The sequence below is a fragment of the Musa acuminata genome, chromosome BXJ2-8, assembly GCF_036884655.1.
Source record: "Musa acuminata AAA Group cultivar baxijiao chromosome BXJ2-8, Cavendish_Baxijiao_AAA, whole genome shotgun sequence".
Lineage (NCBI taxonomy): Eukaryota > Viridiplantae > Streptophyta > Magnoliopsida > Zingiberales > Musaceae > Musa > Musa acuminata.
In genome coordinates this window covers 43,442,368-43,464,101 of record NC_088345.1, presented here as the reverse complement: position 1 = coordinate 43,464,101, position 21,734 = coordinate 43,442,368, and the positions used below count along the sequence as shown (strand labels likewise).

Below are 21,734 nucleotides of genomic sequence, written 5' to 3'. Positions count from 1 at the left end.
TCTCCTATTAGGTCAATATGCAGCATGTTTAGTCTCGCATCACATCGATTCAGGAGAGTCAAATAAACAAAGTCGAATGCACTTCATGAAATGTTGTTGCTGCACCCCAAAATAGGATTCTCAAGCAACGCCTCAGCACAAGCAAAATAGCACAGAAGAAAAGTAAAATTACAAGTTAATTCACACAAGCCGACGTAAAAGTCGCTTAATTTACATCTGATGCAATCGCAAACACTGCATCATCTTATGGCTACTACTACAAAACGTACACAGATTGACAAAGATGAGAAGCAGAAATCATTTCGGAATGAGATCCATGAGATCATTTAAAGCCCATAAGCAGTACCGTCGTCGTATGCTCGGTAGGATCCTCCACAGAGATGATGCATCATATGTTCCATTCCATGCATTTTGAAATATAGCAAGCACACTGTCACCCGACACCGGAAAACTAATCTTTATTACCCAGCTTTCTATACTTTGGAGGAAGTGATTCATCGAACTTTGCACTTCTCTTCACGTTCGCATTGCTCGCCAAAGTAATGGTTGGAGAGACAGAAGAGCCGGTGTTTCTTCGCTCGAATCTCCCGATATTCCAGAATGAAAAACGTTCTTTTGGCTCATTCATGCAAACGGTAGCTTCCCCAAGAAGGTTTGTTGTCGTAGTCTGATGCGAGCCGACGGGGTCCTGTCAGCAATAGAGAAAGTAATCATGTCTAAATGTCATATCTAAAATCAAATCAAGAGCTTCAGATGATAAAGAGGAATTACAACCGAGCAAACAGCAGCAATATCACACCATTCACACTACTAGTATAACCAATTTATATCATCAGACTTTCTCATTGCAATTTCTTGCAGATCACAAGCCAAATCAACAAAACTCCCAAATATCCACTGAAAAAAGGGCAATCACTTAACCTAAGATACTAAAAGACTGCAGTTGTTATGAGATTCCTCATTTCTACTCTCTGGTCTCCCATAATAATTCTCTTGCTTGTCCGAAAATTGACCTAAGCTACCATATGAAAATATAACAAAAGGCCACCTCAGGAAAGGAGTCAAAATTGCAAATAAATTTTACTGCCATGTAAAGATTTGTTATACGATATGTCCTTATCATGACCTATCTAATATACATGTTTCACAACTGACAATTATTTTGCTTAATATCCGTGACACGATAGAACTAATGGCCAAACACAAGAAGTCAAATACCAGAAGGAGTTGACTTTTTCAGGTTAGAATACTAATCATAGTCCTACAATAACATTGTTAGGCCTAATCTCAACATGTTAATGAAAGCTTAAGAACAAGGTACGATTGGGTAGATAGATTTTTCGATCAGTTTCTACTTTTGAGATGATCGTCATTTCTACTCTTCAAGATATGGTTCTACAGTCCATCGTTATATATTTATACGTATCATTCCTGTTTTATATACATGTAATACAAGAGTCTTCAGCTTAATAGAGTTCATGTAATATGACGAGCCTGACTTTGCTGTCATACTCCATCGGTTTCCTTCATTTTCTTGAAATAAGAAAAGCCACTAATTGAATCTTTTTATGTAGAGAGTCCTTGTTTTCCTCTTACTCATCATAATATTCTACTGTTTCTTATATTATATTTCTCAACTTTGGTTAGATAGTAGAACACAAGTAAGCAGCATATTACTCTCCTTGATCGATAGACAATCATCATCTGGTTGCATCTAATATGGAAAGGGATGGTTCATTTGAACCAAGTGTAGATTAAACGTAGCAGCCCTATTGAGTTATCTCAAAATAAAATGATCAAGAAAATACAGGCCAGCAAGATTAAGCATGAATTTAAGCTTCACTAGAGCGAGCAGATGAAGGGTGATACGGAATTACATATGATGTTCTAACTGGAGCAGCAGCATCAGCACCATCACGAAGATGAGCACCTGAGGAAGGAAACAAGGTAATGATGCTTTCAAATAGACCTTCCTAATCTTCTAAAACCAAAGTAAATTCTTTGACAGAACTCACCTCTGCTTCTTGATACCTGCTGAACAGAATCACAGGCACACCATGGATCAACAGGTATGTGTTCCTCATACGATCTCGATGATGAAAAATCATCAACCACTTCCCGTGACGGAAAACAAGACATAGGCAATGGAGGATGCCAATTTTCATTACTTGGGGGTCTCATTTGATTTCGATTATCCAAAATTTTGGTGTTTCCACCGTCCATCGGATGTGCCATTGTTCCTTTGCTCCGATCAATCGAGCAATCGGAGTAAAACGATGACCGGAACTGAAAGAATGGAGATAATTTCACCTGATTGGGGACATCAGACGTTCTCCTCGACGGAAAGAACACATTCACCTGATCCACTTTTATCTCAGCATGAACAGAGCCGAGCTGCCGTCCGAGACAAGAACCGAGTATTCCCCTCTCCCCATCCGATTCTTCCCCAAGGCGAGGCATCCTCCGAAACGGAGGACAAAAACCACCACCCTCGCCATGATCTCTCCTTCCAAGATTTCTCTCATCACCAACCTCTCGGCCGCCCCGCTGTCCTCTCCGACGAATCGGAGCACTTCTTGACCTAATCCGATAGGGACCGAAGCCACTGACAGACCGGTCTCCTCCGTCGTAGTACGCGATCCGAGGCGGGATCACGCCGGCGGGACTCCGCTCGAACAGACCGGGGTAGCGGCGGGCAAAGAAGGACGAGTGGAGGGTGGAAATCGAGGCCGGGGTGCGGGACTCGTCGGTGGAGGTAGTGTGTTTGTTGTAGCTGACGACGCCGCTGCCGTCCCCGACGTTGATGGGGGCGCCAGGGTCCTCGGTAAACGGGAGCTTCCTCCTGGCGGGTGGCGGCGGCGCGGCGCGCCTCGGGTGCAGGCGGCTGACCCAGGAGGAGCAGAGGGTTCCGCGCCGCTCGTCATGGTGGTTGAAGGAGCCGCCCTCGCGGCCGCCACCGGTCCCGCACCCGACGGTAGTGCTCTTGCTGCCTACGGAGCTCTTCAGAGATGAGGGGAATGGATTAATAGACATAAATGAACACGGAAGAAGCAGCAACAGAGGAAGGAGGAGCCTCCCATCCCGTTATATTTAGATAAGGGGTCTTCTTGCATATTAGTACCTCAGTTCTCTTACTTTTCCACTTAGGTACTCTGATATATATATATATATATATATATATATATATAGGTGATTGTGCAGTGCAGAAAAAGAAAATTTATTACGCATATTTAATAAAAAATAACTTCAACAATAACTTACTACAAATAAAATATACATCTGCATAAAGATGTCAATTATACAGGTAAAGATAATGCAACAACCATTAGAAGCAGAACAGAAACCATCAGACTTATTACTAACCTACTGGAAGTGCTAAGAGCCCAGAATTGGTCTAAAGGATAAATTAAATCCCACAAGACAAAGAAGCAGTATCCAATTTACTCAACCAAATTCACCAGTAGTTTCGGTTTCATATTCATATTTCATTTCCAGTACTCATGAGCTCCCAAACTAAGTGCCACCACATGAGGAGGGATCTGTAAACCACTGCTAACAAGATGCTCTTGTTAGTCATATATATTAAGAAGCCTTTGAATCAAGCTCGAACACTCATTTCTGAGTTCTCCTTGATGCATAGAGAGAATTCATTGAGGCATTAGAAAGCTGATAATTGGTGTAATGCCGATGCTAGGAAGTTGATGGCACACTGATGGCTTGCTATACACAATTTTGTGGACCAGGCATCCAGTGAAGAAGTAGCACTTTCATCAAAGATCCCTATCATTAATCATGTGTATTTGAGAAAATAGAATAGAACAGAAACAAACTGGGAAAAGAAAATTACATTGCCTAAACGTTTCCAGTTACATTTCTAAAGCAGCTATTCTTCAAAGTGATTAAGAAGATGTACACTAACCCCAGTTGCAGCTTTGAAATCTTTGCACCCAGATGTATACTCCTTTTAACTTGGATCGTGTTGACTATGCAAATCATTTTGGAGGTATCAGGTTTCTTTCACAGAATTTCCTTTCACTGGCTGTCTTGATGCCAGTTCGCCAATTCTTGTCCCTGCAATGTAGCCACCACTCCAAGCATTCTGGGGAGAAAATAATTTTACAGATGATTGAATGGAAACCATAATAACTTGCAAAATACACAACATCAAGACAGACCAAGCAGGATGTGATAACTCTTGCATCGAATATTATCCAGAATTCAATTCTGGCAAACTTAGTTCCAGCAATGTTCATGGTTCAGATTTTAAGACCAGAATTACAGCCAGGAGCACATTTTTTTCTGTATACTTTTTCCAAACTATGCATGTGGTCTCATTCATTGAACTACAATTTCATGGCTCAAAGTACATCTTTTTCATTTCAGCCTTTTATGTTTCCTCTTTTTCTCAATCATATTAAAAAATTTGCAGTTCACCTCCAAAATAACGAATAAATTTATCGAGAATCAATTAAATGTAACATCAAAAATTAAAATGTTTATTCACAGTTCTTTTATGCCGGTAAGCTTGTGAACATATTTACTTCCAAAATTACAAGAGTTTGACTTCAAGACAACCGTCTTAATCTGAGTTTCCACAATTTTCATGAATACCTTCATATGCTTTAGAGACTATTAATGAAATGATTTTGTTCCATTTTCTACACTCAATATTACACACTACAGACACTGAAGGAATTCTTACGTATGAAAAAAGCCAAAGCATGCATCTGTGAAGTCCTAAGCTACCCATTAAAGCTATGAGAGCTTTTAGAATATAAATAGCCATCGATTGGATATTTAGTAAACAAATATTAGTTTGAATCAATGAGACCATAAATGTGTTTAAAGTACTTTCAACAACAGTGATACTTCATATATGACTTAAAACTATGAGAAATGTACATTAGAAAAGCAAACAAACAATTTGGGAAATCAGAGCTAACATATAGGATTTTTGAAAGCTCCAGAGATCTGCATCCAGCATTTAGCTCCAGACACTGGTAATTGCTTTGATAAATGAGGCGGTCATTCCTAATGATATACATGCATAAACTACCAATCAACCAAATCATGAAGACCTTATGGCTATTGCTCGCAGTTCATTGAGGCAAATGCAAGGCACCACTACTCTTTTAACTTCAGGTACAAACGTTGCAACTCGCAACAAAATATAATTGTCGGTTCAAATATAATCATGGTCATCTGATAATTACCTGAAAGTTAAATCCACCAGTAATTCCATCTACATTTAATATCTGCAACAGAGTCCAAATCTAGTGATGTATTTCATCAAATAAATTGCTAAACAAGCAATAGAAACTCAATATGTTACCTCCCCTGCAAAGAATAGGTTTGGCCTTATCTTGCTTTCCATGGTATTAATTGATACCTGAAGAGTAAATAATAGAAAAAGGAAAAAAAGAAATAACATAAAATACTCCTTTTTGTTCCAAGAAACAGAAACCAAGGCACAAACCTCAGATAGTGGAACACCTCCAGCAGTGACAAATTCATCTTTAAATTGACCCTGCATAGGTGACAGAGCTTCTAAATAACATCAACTAGCAAAATTTCACTGAAAATTTGCAAAATTTATGATTGCAATACAAATTGAAGAAGACCATGACAGACTTTTCCTGCTATTCCAAATGGGCATTGCTTTAACAATAGAGCTATGGAATTCAAATGGTTATTTGAAATAGAAGCCCATAATATATCTGCATCTAAACCCTGAAAAGAGAGGACCATGTTGGTTCAGAAGATTGAGTATATTAACAATTCAAGTGAAAGATGGTATATATATGTTACAAAACCTCGCGTTCCAGTAAAAATCTCCAAAATCGTTTTACCAAGTTGAACTTTGTAGGAAACGAATTACATGCCTTAGTTTTCTGCAATGAACAACAACAGTCATCAGGTCAAAAAAAGACCCATAAGATTCTATGCTGAAGCTTGACAACATTATTTATGTTACCAGTCATAATACCAAAAATAAAGTTCAGAAGTGAAACAAAAAATATTCCAAAAATGTAAAGCATAACATGTGATTCACGTAACAGGTGGTTACTTACACAATAGCATTAAGATTTACAGTGGATTGTGCACTTGAATAATTAAAGAGGTCAACAAAAGTCTAGTTGCACAAGACTTGAGCTGAGTGATACTTATGATTATATCCCTTTGTGGCTGTCACAAAAAGAACATATATCTCAATTTTTAAAATATATATGGTTGTAGTGATGAAGACAAAAAAAAAAAGTGGAAAGCAAGGCACTAGAACCAATCACATATTGTTTTTTTGGGAGCAATAAAATATCCTTCTTTTGGAAAATAATATATTGTCTTTGACCATCATGAGATATGGCCATCTATAATGAATACCAATGACTAGTAGAAAAATGTCAAATTGAATTATGTTTAAGCTCAAATCTGAGGAAATAGAGTGTGAAAGTACTGATGCCTCACCAATAATATTGCACATGAGGAGGTCTTAAAGCATAAATTCAATTGCATTAGTTCAATTTGAGTACAGTGTACTGCGAAAATCAAAAACAAATTTGGAGATTTTACTGACATATGGCAGCTGCCACAGCCCAGTTGTCAATGGGATAATTGGTTATGTTGCCGAAGTAAAGATGAGTCTAAAACTTATCCTAAGCATTCTGTTCATCTTGACATATATACAGAAATGGACAAATACAGAAAAAAAGAAAGAGGCAAAAGAAGCTTTGCCTAAAAAACAGAAAAAAAAAAAAAGCAAATAAGGAATAGCCCACTAGAACTCGCGACCACATTAAAGAGACAATAGCAGCTTCCTAAGTAAAAGATAAGAGTTGCAGAAGAAACCGTACTGCAAGCTGCTCTTTGTGCTGGCAAAGGATGTACTTCACATCCTCTAAATGAATGTCAGGTACAAAGTCTACCAAAAGTATTCCTGTTTTGAAATTCAATCAACAACTGAGAACATTCATATATATTGCACATGTATAAGAAAAATAGCATGTCCTGCACATGTGCAAAACAATTATATACAATTCATATGGGATCTAAAAGAAAACAACTACGCCCAAAGGTAACAAGGGGCATTCAAGATAATTTTGTTGTCCTTATTAGTGGTTAATTCTACTTAGCTATGGGTTTCATAGAGTAATAAGGCTATCGTAATGATTTGATCAAAACTGATTCCATGCGCTCTGTGAAGATATTCTCATGTGATGCTGATGCCCCTTTGTCACGGACAAAATTGTAAACAGGGTGTTTAATGTAATGCTTATGTATGTTCATGTCTTTCGGTTTTGTTTATGCTTTGCACAGCATATAAAGGGCTGGCAGTAGGCTTAACAGCCCTATTTTCTTTAGATTTGGTGGCCGACCAAGGCTTGCAAACAAAGGTTGTGTCATGTGGGCACTTGTGGGGATTTCGGTCTGTAGTGGACCATTTTGGACCCTTTGTTGTGCGACCGTTCAAAGCTTGTAAAGTCTGTTTGTAATTTGCATTGGCTATGAAGTGTTTACTGAAATGATTGCTTGTGGATCCCGAGTAAGATGCTTTCTCTAACCCGTTTTTTCTTTTGTAGGTCCTAAGGGACTATAGGAGGTTTCGGGGAAGTTGACATTCGCCAACGGATACGCAAGGATGCTGCACAACTTAGGTAAAACCAAGTAAGTCCATGAATATGATATCAGAGCGGGACAAGTACTCATAGAAACACTTGGCATGCAAACGTGGGGGACCTAGCAGGGCTGCGTTGAGGGCAGCCAGCACGCGCGACCATTTGGGGGAAAATGGGTATGAAGATATAAGGAAAAGGAGTCGCTCAAAGGAGCAAGCATATGAGATTGGCATTTAGAGGAATAGTCAACCCTTCGCGCAAGAGGCACCAAGAGAACAAGCAAGCTGGGAAGAATATATAACGCATAAAGGTTGGGATGGTTAAGTTTGAGCTATGGCTCGACGTTGACAACCATACTTGATGGTGCTCAAGACAAGCGAGACGCTTGGTAAAGGATGAGACCATGCAAGGTGAGATAGGTTATTCAGCGATTGAAAGAGTTGTGCAAAGCTCACAGAGGTGAGGGGAATTGCTAACTCGAAGAATTCGGTACTCATGCAAGGGCTTGTATGTGAACGATAGAATGTTCGTGACCATCCCAATGCGACCGAAACTCGGCGCCATAGAGCATTGAAACTTTCTCTTCAGCATGAGAAATATACGTTCGTATAAGGCTAAAGTGTGTAGCAAGTTCAGCATGTTACTAGGCCTTGAGGGGTGCAGCAGGGGTTGAATTAGCGAGGAGTCTCAATCTAGCAAGTGCATTTGCAGGGCAGAACAATGCACAGTTTGTTCAGCAAGGCAGAGTAGTCCAAGGGGGTGGTGGTCTCTTAAACTTTCAGAGGGAAGGATGCGAAGAGAGAAGTTGCTCCAACAGGATAGATACCTTGGAGGGATAAGTCTCAGTTCTCCAAAGGAAAAATCATGCGCAATGGACCGCACATGTTGAGGAGGAGTACCTCAAGACAACAATCCCACAAAGCTCAACGGACTAAGCGAGTGGTGAGGAGTCATCACATGATCTCGTATGAGATAATACATTGGGGGATGCATTGCGAGATTAAGTGGGGGAGTGACCCAAGGCAACACAAATGAAGGCACACTTGGAGCCGAAATAGAGATCAGACTCAACAAAGGGTTGACCCGTGGAATGGTGGGCGTGAAGGCCACCATTAACTCAATGCAAACCGAGGAGTGGAGCAACTTGGGTGTAAATTGGTGAAGGACCCAAGCCACATGAAGGGAGTTGGTATAGAAAATGGAACATAGAGCAAAGGCACGAAGCTTTCCTTGGATAAAAGTCTAGGACATGAACTCTTGCAGAGGCAAGAGTGGGATCATGTCGTTCCATGGATCCCTCATTCTGATGGAGCGGACTCATCCTGCATGATGCCAAAGACGAAGGAAGCTTTGAGGCACATGCACCTTATCTTGAAGAAGCATTTGACAGAGGAACTAAGGCGACTCAACTTGCGGAGGCGAAGTTGGGTTCAGAAGGCCTTGGCATGGGGCAAGAGGATGCGAAGGCAGGTACTCTTGAAGAATATTCCATAGTATTGTCATTCAAGTTGCCATGAAGGAAGCGGTGCGTAGCGGAGATTGTATCGGTAAGGGCAGAGGCCTAGGATCCAGACAATGGTACGCCAATTTCAGCAAAGTTGGTGGACTTCGAGAGCTACTAGGTGATGGACTGTCCTAAAGCATTCGTCTATGTGTGACCCGAGAGCGGGTTGTCACGGACAAAACTGTAAACAGGGTGTTTAAATGTAATGCTCATGTATGTCCATATCTTTTGGTTTGTTCATGCTTTGCACAGCATGTAAAGGGATGGTCGAAGGCTTAACAGCCCCATTTTTGTTGGGTTAGTGGTTATTTTAATCTTGTAAATAAAGGTTGTGTCATGTGGACACTTGTGAGAGATATTCGGTCTGTAGTGGATCATTTTGGATCATTTGTTGTGCGACCGTTCAGAGTTCATGAAGTTTGTTTGTAATTTGCATTGGTTATGAAGTGTTTCCTAAAATGATTGTTTGTGGGATCCCAAGTGAGGCGCTTTCTCTAACATGTTTTCTCTTTTGTAGGTCCTAAGGGACCATAGAAGGTTTTGGAGAGGTTGACCTTTGCGGACGGATATGCCGCACGACTTAGGCAAAACCAGCTAAGTCCGTGACAGATGGTATCAGAGCAGGACAAGCACTCATAGAAACACTTGGCATACAAACGTGAAGGACCTAGCAGGGCTGCGTTGAGGGCAACCAGCATAGGCAACCGTTTGGGGGAAAATGGGCATGGAGATGTAGGGAAAAGGAGTCGCTCAGAGGAGCGGGCATTTGAGATTGGCATTCAGAGGAATGGCCAACCCTTCGCGCAAGAGGCACCACGAGGACAAGCAAGTTGGGAAGAATGCATAGCGCACGAAGGTTGGGATGGCTGAGTTTGAGCTACGGCTCAACGTTGGCAACCATACTTGATGGTGCTCAAGGCAAGCAAGGCGCTTGGTAAAGGATGAGACCATGTAAGGTGGAATGGGTTGTTCAACGACCGAAAGAGTTGTGCAAAGCTCATAAAGGTGATGAGAATTGCTAACTTGAAGAATTTGATACTTATGCAAAAGCTTGTTTGCGAACGATGGAGTGTTTGTGACTATCCCAAGGCGACTGAAACTCGGCGCCATGGAGTATTGAAACTTTCTCTTCAGCATGAGAAGGATACATCCGTAGGAGGCTGAAGTGTGCAGCGAGTTCAACATGTTGCTATGCCTTGAGAGGTGCAGCGGGAGCTGGATTGACATAGTGTCGCAATCTAGCAAGTGCGTTTGTAGGAGGCAGAATAATGCACAGTTTGTTTAGCAAGGCGGAGTAGTCCAAGGGAATGGTGGTCTCCGAAACTTTCAAAGAGAAGGAAGCAAAGAGATAAGTTGCTCTAACGAGATAGATATCTAGGAGAGATAAATCCCGGCTCTTCAAAGGGAGAACCATGTGCAACGGACAGCATATGTTGAGGAAGAGTACCTTAAAACAACTTCACAAAGCTCAACGGACCAAGCAAGTGGCGAGGAGTCATCGCATAATCTCGTTTGAGATAATGCATTACGAGATCAAGTAGGGGAGCGACCCAAGTCACACAAGATGAAGGTACACTTAGAGTCGATATAGAGATTGGACTTATTGAAGGACTGACCCGTGGAATAGTGGGTGTGAGGACCATCATCAACTAAATGCAAATCGAGGAGCGGAGCAACTTGGGTGTAACTTGGCGAAATACCCAAGCCGCATGAAGGGAGTCGACATAGAAGATGGAACATAGAGCGGAGGCACAGAGCTTTCCTTGGACAGGGGTCAAGGACATGAACTCTTGCAGAGGCAAGAGCGGGATCATGTCGTTCCATGGGTCCCTCATTCTGATGGAACGGGCTCATCCTGTATGGTGCCAAAAACGAAGTGAGTTTCGAGGAACATGTACCTTACCTCGGAGAAGTATTTGATGGAGGAACTAAGGTGACTCAATTTGTCGATGCGAAGTTGGGTTCAGAAGGCCTTGGCATGGGGCAAGAGGACACGGAGGCAAGTACTCTTGAAGAATATGCCACAATGCTACCAATCAAGTTGTCATGAAGGAACCGGTGCACTGCGAAGATTGTGCTGGTAGGGGAAAGGGCCCAGGATCCAGACAATGGTGCACTAATTTCAGCGAAGTCGGTGGACTTCGGGAGCTACTAGGCAACGGACTGTCCTAGAGCGGTACTTCGTCTAGGTGTGACCCAAGAGCGGGTGGACGAAGGTCGATTGCCAAAGGAGTGAACACAATTGAAAGTGGAAGAGGCCTTGTGATGTTTTGGCAGAGGTCATACATGGAGGGATCACAATACGAGTTCATCCCACAAGGATCAGAGTGCAATGGAGATGTCACCAGGAGGCGACATGGTGCAGCGGATCGTGGTAAAACAGTTCGTGGCAACGCGATACACACGAATCTAGTCCCGTAAGGGACTATATCATATGGAGGTATGATCGGGGGCTACTAAGAGCTCCACTTCAGTGAACAACACGACGATAAGAAGGGCTATGGATTCAAGGAGTGAAAGCCACAGTACCACAGAGGCGGGTCTTCCGTGTGTGCATCGAATTTTGCATCGGACAAAAGCCTTGATCATCAGCATATGGGGGTTGTGTACCACCGAGAGAAAAGTTCGAATGCAAGTACCAGTGAGTCACATGGGAGGGACTTGATCATGTAGAGGTATGATCAGAGCGGTTGGAGAGTTGGACTGCTCCAGAGCCCATATTCGCTTAAGGGAGGTCGACAAGTCAGAGGACAAGGCCGAGTAAGCGAACGTTGCTACCAAGGAAGCTAAGGAGAACAGAATCAATGCGAACCCTACAATATGATGGCAGAGGCCATGCATGGGAGTTGCAGTCTGTCTTTCCATCGACTAAGAGGAACTGCTAAGAGAACACAGCGGTGTTGAAGCAGGGGGTCGAAAAGGGAGAGGAAGCGACAACGAGTCCAGAGGGACTTAGCTACCCCAAACCAAGCATCGGTTATAATGGAGGCGGACTTGGAGGAGTGCCACAGAGACATATCTACCGATCGTGACGAAAGGGATGCAGATGTGAGGCAACATATAGTAGGGCCATAGGCATAGTAGCACTATGGTACCACAAAGGCAAGACTTCCGTGAAGTCAACGATCTCTTGCTCTCATGAAGGGAGAGCGCTTGGTCGTGAAAGGGGCCGAGGAGATAGAGCATGCAGAGGTAAACTCCAAGTACCGAGACAAGGCTGAAGGGCAGAGGCCAGGGAACTTCGTAAGACCGGTGTCAACGAGCTTCTCATCAAAATAGCCGAAAGTAAAGGACTTCGAGTCGTGCACGAGTGCACGACTAAGGAACGAAGCAGGCAATACGCGATGTTGTACCCTTGCTACTCAGTGGAGTAGAAGACAGGGTTGATAGAGAAGACGGTACAATCCCAGCGGCGATCAAAACTTTTAAAGACTTACTCCAAGTTAGAGTGAAAACTTTCTGCATTCCAAAAGTTTGATGGCATTAAGAAGGTGAATCACAGTAGCTAACTCAACGCAAGAAATGCAAACACTTCGAGTGCTTCAGAAGTGTGAGCAAAGAGCAGGTGAAGATCAGTAACCAGCTCGATGCATGGAGTACAACCCTCGAAGAGGCGGGCGAAGCCAAGTAACCTTTGTCTTCTCAACTCTTAAAAGAATGGGCGGAACCAAATACCCCAATTCTCTTAGCTATCCAGCAGATGAGCTTTGCATATGTTCAAAGACCCTTCAAAGAAACAAAATCAAAAACAATAGTTTTCAAATCATTACCAATGGTGATCAGTGCTACTGAGAGTAGATTATCCGCTTCATTTCTCAACAGAATGCCAATCGAAAGCAGAAGTGATACGAACCTACTTGGAAGTGACAACTAAGTGAAAGAAGAGTGGATGAGTAAATTTTGTGGAGGAAGGACCCAAAAACTTCAAAAGTTTACGAGATAATGCTTAATAAAGCTCCAACAAGCATCCACCCAGTTCAAGCAGCATGAGGCATTTAAGAGACTAGCGCATAGTAAGGATGGTCTTTTCATTCATCTGAAGGATCCGCAGGAACCAACAGGGATCAACACAACTCAGCCAACCCCACACTAGAGCCAAAGTCATTGGCGAGTTGAAGCAGTATGGCGGATCAAAAGTTCGACTACTCAACAACAGCGGTGGAGAGCAGCTAAGAGCCAGGAGGCACATTGTAGCAAGGATAGAAGATTGAAGACTCGACAAAGGTAAGGAGTTACAGCGTCAATAAAGGCTTCGACGAGGATATCGAATGAATAAGTGGGGGAGAATGTCACGGACAAAACTGTAAACAAAATGTTTGAATGTAATACTCATGCATGTCCGTGTCTTTTGGTTTGTTCATGCTTTGCACAGCATGTAGAGAGACGGTCAAAGGCTTAATAACCTCATTTTAGTTGGGTTTGGTAGTTATTTTAGGCTTGTAAATAAAAGTTGTGTCATGTGGACACTTGTGAGAGATATTCGGTCTGTAGTGGACCATTTTGGATCCTTTGCTATGTAACCGTTCAGAGCTTGTGAAGTTTATTTGTAATTTATATTGATTATGAAGTGTTTCCTGAAATGATTATTTGTGGATCCCAAGTGAGACGTTTTCTCTAACCCGTTTTCTCTTTTGTAGGTCCTAAGGGATCATAGGAGGTTTCGGAGATGCTGACCTTTGCGAACGGACACGCAAGAGTGCCGCACGACTTAGGCAAAACCAGCTAAGTCCGTGACAGGGTGGACGAAGGTCGATTGCCAAAGGAGCGAACACAATCGAAGGTGGAAGAAGCCCTGCAATGTGTTGGCAGAGGCCACACATAGAGTGATCACAATTCGAGTTCATCCCACAAGGATCAGAATGCAATAGAGATATCACCAGGAGGCGACATGTTGTAGCGAAACGTGGTGGAACAGTTCGTGGCAATGCGATACATACGAATCTTGTCCCGCGAGGGACTAGATCATACGGAGGTATGATCGAGAGCTACTGGGAGCTCCACTTCGGTGAACAACACGACAGCAAAAAAGGCTATGGATTCAAGGAGTGAATAGCATGGTATCGCAACGGCGAGTCTTCCATGCGTGCATCGAATTTTGCATTGGATATAAGCTTGGTCATCAGCATATGGGGGTTGTGTACCACCGAGAGAGTATACTAAATGCAAGTACCAATAAGTCCTATAGGAGGGACTTGATCATGCAGAGGTATGATCAGAGCGACTGGAGAGTTGGACTGCTCCAGAGCTCATATTCGCTTAAGGGAGCCCGACAAGTCAGAGGACAAGACCGAGTAAACGAACGTTGCTACGAAGGAAGCTAAGGAGAACAGAATCGGTGCAAACCCTACAACATGATAGCAGAGGCCATACATGGGAGTTGCAGTCTGTCTTTCCATCGACTAAAGGGAACTGCTTAGAGAACACATAGGTGTTAAAGTTGGGGGTCGAAATGCGCGAGGAAGGGACGACGAGTCCAAAGGGACTTAGCTACCCAAAACCAAGCATCGGTTAGAATGGAGATAGACTCGGAGGAGTGCCACAGAGGCAGATCTACCGATCACGAAGTAAAGGATGTAGATGCGAGGCGACGGATAGTAGGGTCATGGGCATGGCAACGCTATGGTACCGCAGAGGCGGGACTTCCGTGAAGTCATGGATCCCTTGCTCTCATAGAGGGAGAGCGCTTGGTTGTGAAAGGGGCCGAGGAGGTGGAGAATACGGAGGCAATCTCCAAGTACCGAGACAAGGCTGAAGGGCAGAGGCCAGAGAACTTCGTAAGACCGGTGTCAATGAGCTTCTCATCAAGATAGCCGAAAGTGAAGGACTTCGGGTCGATGCAACAGTATACGACCAAGGAACGAAGCAGGCAGTACGCGGTGCTGTACCTTTGCTACTCAGTGGGGTAGAAGACAGAGATGATGGAGAAGACGATACAATCCTAGAGGGGACCAAAACTATTAAAGACTGACTCCAAGTTGGGGTGAAAACTTCTTGCATTCCAGAAGTTTGATGGCATTGAGAAGGTAAATCACAGTAGTTAACTCAACGCAATGAGTGCAAATATTTTGAATTCTCCAGAAATGTGAGCAAAAAGCGGGCGAAAGCTAGTAACCAGCTCGATGCATAGAGTACAACTCTCGAGGAGGCGAGTGAAGTCAAGTAACCTTTGTCTTTTCAACTCTTAAGAGAATGGACGAAACCAAGTACCCCAATTCTCTTATATATCCAGCAAAGGAGCTTTGCACATGTTTAAAGACCCTTCGAAGAAACTAAATGGAAGATAATAGTTGTCAAATCCTCACCAATGGTGATCAGTGCTACTGAGAGTAGATTATCCGCTTCATTTCTCAACAGAATGTCAATCGAAAGTAGAAGTGATACGAACCTATTTGGAAGTGACAACTAAATGAAAGAAGAGTCAATGGACAAATTTTGTGAATGGAGGACCCAAAAAACTTCAAAAGTTTACGAGGCGATGCTCATTAAAGCTCCAACAGGCATCCACCTAGTTCAAGCGGCATGAGCCATTTGAGAGACCCATGCATACTAAGGATGGTCTTTTCCTTCATCTGAAGGATCCGCAGGAACCAACAGTGATCAACACAACTCGACCAACCCCACACTAAAAGTCATTGGCGAGTTGAAGCAGCATGACGGATTAAAAGTTCGACTACTCAACAATAACAGCGGAGAGCAACTGGGGACCAACAGACGTATTGCAGCTGGAGCAAAAGATTAAAGACTCAGCAAAGACGATGAGTTACAACATCAGCAAGAGCTTCGACGAGGACGTCGAAGGAATAAGTAGGGGAGAATGTTACGGACAAAATTGTAAACAGGGTGTTCGATGTAATGCTTATGTATATCCGTGTCTTTTGGTTTTGTTTATGCTTTGCACAGCATATAAAGAGTTGACAGTAGACTTAGTAGTTGGGTTTAGTGGTCGACCTAGGGCTTGTAAACAAAGGTTGTATCATGTGGGCACTTGTGGGGATTTCGATCTATAATAGACCATTTTGGACCCTTTTTTGTGCGACCGTTCAGAGTTTGTAAAGTTTGTTTGTAATTTGCATTGACTATGAAGTGTTTACTGAAATGATTGCTTGTGGATTCCGAGTAAGACGCTTTCTCTAACCAGTTTTCTCTTTTGTAGGTCTTAAGGGACCATAAGAGGTTTTAAGGAGGCTGACCTTTGCGGACAGACACGCAAGGGTGCCGCACAACTTAGGCAAAACCAGCTAAGTCCATGACACCATGGTGGATGGAAAACTTTTGTAAAGATAGCATATTGTCAATTTTGTTAGGGTTGCTGATTGGCTCCATACCGGATAACTGAATACCCCACAACCTCTCTGACACTACCAAAACTACCCATTCCTCCTTTTCTTGGTTTCGGAATTTTGTAACCTAGAGCTTTTTTGTTTTACCTTTCCTTTTAAAAAAATAAAATATAATAAGTGAGCTTCACACATCTGTTCATACTTTCTGGGATTAATGATCTTGTTTTTTGTTATATGCTTGTTATATAACAGAATTAAATCAAGAAAATAAATATGAATATAAAATGTACAAAGATTATCCTTAAAAGCAGTATCAACTATCATAATTAGGATAGATATATATTCTCGACACCTCACCCCAGAATTGACTAAAGAATAATAACATCAAGAATAACACTTGTTTTTCTTTTGACTATTCATAACAGTATATCTGAAACTATTACCTATTTACCTGTATAATTGGAAAGGAAGAGTTCGCGTGCTCCCCAAGCAGATAAGCGGAGAATTACAGGCCCACTAAGACCCCAGTGGGTTACTAGCATAGGTCCAACCTACAGAACTCAAATAATATATTGGAAAAATGTTCAACATTTATGATAAATGAACTTACAGAAGTACATGCCTGTGTATATTCAGGTAAGTTTTTCTGGATACTTTTCAATTTCAACTTTGCTTTAACTCTTGGGAATGTGACCTATTACCACAAAAAAAGGCAATATGAAAAGAAAAAGAAATTCAAATGGCATATGAGACCAAAATTACAAGGTGATCTTGCATGAGAAATTCATTTTTCAAAGATATCCTCGACATGGACAAAAATCACTAAAAGATTACCAATTCAGAATTACCCCAGATAAACTTGGCAATTGTGTGTCCTCAATTTTAAATGTGAATAAGCTAGGTACTGGATCTATGATAGAATGACCAAGTTGCGCAGCAATTTTGTAACCCTGCAAAATAATTACAACTGCATGTAACATCCCTAGTCCAATTCTATTTGCAATTAATAGAAGTATGTCCAACCTGTTGGCTGCTACCCGTGGCCATTAGTACATAATCAGCTTTAATGTATTCAACAAAATTCATAGTGCGTTTCTCCACCTTCAGAAGAAACTGTTCACCATCAATCAATGACACATCTGAAACGGTTTTTCCAATCTGCAGTACAACTTAAAAAGAAAATTTATATCAAGTATACATGAAGTTAGAATGTACAAAGCATGTTGCACTATAGTAGGGATATTCAGAGACAAAAAACATACAACTAAGTCAGGAAACATAAATTAATGATTGCATAAAATTTCATGAAAGAGTGGAGGTTTGATATGATAATACAGAAGTAGATTAAGCAATTTGTTGAAATATTGCCAAACTATGTTCATCAGTTTGTACAGGCTTCTTGATTTTCTAACTTCACTTATGTTAACAATGAGATAGATGATGTATCAAGCATTATAAAGGGAATGCATAGACTGCTGGATGGCCACCGATCAACTAGCAAGACCAAGTCATGGGTGAATGGTTAAGCAAAACCTTTGAAAAAGAAAACGGTAAAATAAATATGCGACATGTACCAATTAACCCATACCTGTAGTTATATTCATAGTATGATTAGTTTCAAGTGAAACATAAGTCAAACTCAGATAAGACTCATGAATTGAGATTCAATTCACTTCAAGTTAGTTGAATAGTGTTACGTACCTCCTCTCCAATTATCAACACCCAAGGACTTGACCGTAAAAAGTATACAAGAATTGCTATAATTCTTGCATTTTTAGAATCCTTGCATGGTGAGACACTGTTATGACATCGATCATTTTATTCCATTCAATTGGTTTATTCCTTCAGATACTCATTAGTTTTACCAAGTATTTAAGTTTGATGTTTATGAATGTTCCTTTACTAATTAGTACTGTGTTACTCTAAATATCTTATTGCTTTCGTCTTTCACATCTTCTTGATGTCTAATTCTTGTGTTGCATACCCAAAAACAAGCATCAACAGTAGTAATATAAATTTGTCAAGTTTGTAATATATAACTAATTATGGTAGACCGGTAGTATCACTTACCCAGTAAAAAAATAACTGTAGCAGTATTATTATCGTGATTGAGGATGAACAGTAACCCTTACAGGTGAAAAGACATACCTCCACGACTTTTTGCTTCACTGAGAAGGCAATCCACTATAGATGCTGAGCTGTTGCTGACGGGGAAAACTCTTCCATCCTCTTCCGTCTGAACTTTTTATAAAAATAAAATGAAAGAATTATCTTAATAATGTGAATCTTCACAAAGATATGTAGGACAGAATGGACTCTGTGTTAATTTTTACAACCTTAAGCTCAACTCCACGATCAGAGAACCAGCGTATTGTGTCCTTTGGTCCATGAATATTGAAAAAGGAGCCCCGCAGTTCTCTATTTCCTCTAGGATAATTATCCGCCAGTCCCTGTAATTTGCAGCAAATAAGCCCAGAAAATTCTAGATATACCATAATCAACTAAATTCCATCATCATTCACTCTCATAGTCTCATTACAGGGTATATGCTTGTCACAAATTTATTTTAATAAAATTCTGCAACATAAAGTGACAGAGAAATGTCTTATTAACACAGTCTACAACATTTTTCTGGTGCCTCACCGCTGAGTCAAAAAAAAGCCCATTTGTTACATTACATCGGCCTCCACCAGAAATTTTAACCTACAGTTAAAAGCCAATAAAGTTAAATGAGGAACAATGATCTAAAACATGAAATATGCATACTTATTTAAAACATTATACTATGACTTTGACGGATAATTTAAATTGTGATTTATTTATTTATCTGATCACCTATTTGGCATATTCAACTTCATCAAGACATTTTAGAGTATACTTGCCAAAAAGTATCCTCTATTCCATATGCAATTTTTTACAACACTTCTTCCGTTATCCCAATAAGCTTTGTACTTATTTTTCAGATCATATAGGTGCCCAACAATTTGTAATGCAGCACAATGTCAAGACAAGCCTCACAAAAGACTTTGTGGTAGGGTTACCAAAACACCATTTCAGCAATTACGATCAATAAGGCATGAAAGACATAAAGACAAGTCCAAGAAGAACTTGAAATTATACCAGGTTTCAGAACCAAAAACCTATTTTTCTCTCTCTGAAAGACTGAAACCATATCCTTCACTTGGCTAAAAGACCCATAAATCTTTGACTTTCTGATGTAGAAATATCTTCCATTATGAGAAACCCAAAAAGGACACCCACATGCTACATGGAAAAATGAAAAAAGTGACAGCATGATGTAGAAACATCTTCCATTCATAGGAACACAAAAAGGATACCCACATGCTACATGGAAAATTTTAAAAAAAAAGGACAGCACAGTGCATAAGCTCTTACCAATGCATTTTGACAATATCATTTGACTAAAGCATAGACTAAAGCATTTGAATAGCATCATCTACCTTCGCTAATGGCTTCCCCTTCTCAATAACCAGCACATTAAGATGTGGCGCTATAAATTTAGCTCTTATTGAAGCATAGACTCCAGACGCACCACCACCTACCACCACCAACAATTGTTCATTTGCCTACAAAGCAGAGGTAACTATTAGAACAGATTATGAAGCCATGAAGAACCAACAACTATCATCATTGTCATGGTTCTTTGATCAGGCCATAAGAAAATCCACCTTATCATCCATAATCAGCTTCAGCTCTACCACGACCTATGCTGAAGCACAGTGATAGATAAAGAGAAGAGAGCGATAGTTTTACTTGTTGAGCCATTGTTATAAGTGGAGAAGAACTGAAGCGCTTTCTGCGATGACAGAGCAGCATGCTGCTACTCCTACCAAAATACGAGGCTCCAATGGAATTCCCAAAGTGAAGGACGCTTCCAAGACCCAAGCTCGTCATGCTGGCGTTCACTCAAACGATCACCGAGCACCCTTCAGTGAAACTGAGCCAGCCAAGGGCGGACAAGCAAGAACAAATCTGCAACCTACTTATAGAAACAGCAGAATTAGCTCAGAAAGAGTGGACTTGTCGCTGCGGCATATCTTCGAACGATTGCGGAGCACGCGTCTATGAACTAAGCTACCTAAGGAGGAACAGGGGAAAAGAGCTGACAATTAGAGCAAGGTACTCAACTAGAGAAAGCAACGTTGTCTCATTTCACCTTAGCAAAAGAACAGCCTTCGCACGCGGCATTCCTTCAAACAAGTACTGAGCACGCGTCTGCAAACAGTGCCACCAAGGAAAAGGAAACGGAGAATGGAGAAGGAAGATCAAGGATGCATGAACAACCCTACACCGCGAACGAGAAAATCAACAACAGCACGCACATTTCACATTGGGCCAAAAAGGGCAAAACAAGGGCGTCACCTGGCTGTGGGACGGACGACAGCCTTCCATGATATATCAACAAAACACAAGCCACAATATTCTAATTATTCAATATCGACTACGTCGATTTATTCCATAACATATATAAATAAATCTGACAATAATTGGTTCATTTATAATTATTATTTTACTTTAATACATCAACATATATATATATATATACATATACATGTACACGTATACATATACATGTACATGTATACATACATATATATATATATATATATATATATATATATATATATATATATATATATATATATGTGTGTGTATATATATATATGTATATGTATATATATATATATATGTATATATATATATATGTATATATATATATATGTATGTATATATATATATGTATATATATATATGTATATATGTATGTATATATATATATATGTATATATATATATATATGTATATATGTATGTATATATATATATATATATGTATATATGTATGTATATATATATATATATATGTATATATGTATGTATATATATATATATGTATATATGTATATATATATATATATGTATATATATACATATATATTTATATACATATATATATATATATTTATATTTATATTTATATTTATATTTATATATATATATACATATATATATATACATATATATTGTTAAGATTGAAATCGGCATTAAAAAAGGGGATGAATTAGTACTTACATAAAAACATCGATGATTTGAAAATCTTTGTTCAATAAAATTATATCGGAAATGCGTTTGAACTTCTCAGCAGTCAAAATAGTAAGCAATATAAATAAAAAGTCAAAGAAAAGAAGGCACACCAATTTTATAGTGGTTCGGTCGTCGTGACCTATATTCACTCTCAATTCCTCCTCCGTTGAGGTCATCAGCTTTCACTATTGATCTTCTTTCAATGGGTAAAGATCAACTACCCTCTTACAGC

The 21,734-nt window shown here is 40.5% G+C and overlaps 1 protein-coding gene across 4 annotated transcripts; it reads right to left on the bottom strand.

Annotated features, from left to right (window-relative positions):
* Positions 1–58: 58 nt before the first annotated feature.
* Positions 59–20,835, bottom strand: LOC135583744 (uncharacterized). Of its 4 annotated transcripts, XM_065121662.1 has the most exons (21): positions 20,781–20,835; positions 20,575–20,703; positions 20,172–20,397; positions 19,859–19,984; positions 19,041–19,100; positions 18,734–18,847; positions 18,546–18,633; positions 17,421–17,566; positions 17,246–17,347; positions 17,020–17,091; positions 16,849–16,948; positions 6,852–6,934; positions 5,814–5,891; positions 5,632–5,730; positions 5,477–5,527; positions 5,333–5,389; positions 5,214–5,255; positions 3,920–4,099; positions 2,016–3,780; positions 1,878–1,930; positions 59–688 (listed from the first exon to the last, which is right to left on the bottom strand). In XM_065121662.1, the coding sequence occupies exons 3-18, from the start codon at positions 20,310–20,312 to the stop codon at positions 4,007–4,009; spliced, it is 1,452 nt and encodes a 483-aa protein (XP_064977734.1). In that variant the 5' UTR covers positions 20,313–20,397; positions 20,575–20,703; positions 20,781–20,835; the 3' UTR covers positions 59–688; positions 1,878–1,930; positions 2,016–3,780; positions 3,920–4,006. The 4 variants fall into 4 exon arrangements, with proteins under 4 accessions (XP_064977734.1, XP_064977737.1, XP_064977736.1 ...); XM_065121665.1 differs by lacking the exon at positions 20,781–20,835 and having other exon boundaries at positions 20,547–20,772; XM_065121664.1 differs by lacking the exon at positions 20,781–20,835 and having other exon boundaries at positions 20,172–20,496; positions 20,575–20,772.
* Positions 20,836–21,734: the final 899 nt, after the last annotated feature.

What these genes read in the sequence shown, in the direction of transcription:
- LOC135583744 (XM_065121662.1), bottom strand. Translation starts at nt 20,312, where the DNA reads ATGACGAGCTTGGGTCTTGGAAGCGTCCTTCACTTTGGGAATTCCATT. An exon ending in AATTGCCAAGTTTATCTGGG is followed by an intron (nt 17,092 to 17,245) that starts GTAATTCTGAAT and finishes TTGTGGTAATAG; the next exon opens with GTCACATTCCCAAGAGTTAA. An exon ending in AGCACAAAGAGCAGCTTGCA is followed by an intron (nt 5,892 to 6,851) that starts GTACGGTTTCTT and finishes TGTTCATTGCAG; the next exon opens with AAAACTAAGGCATGTAATTC.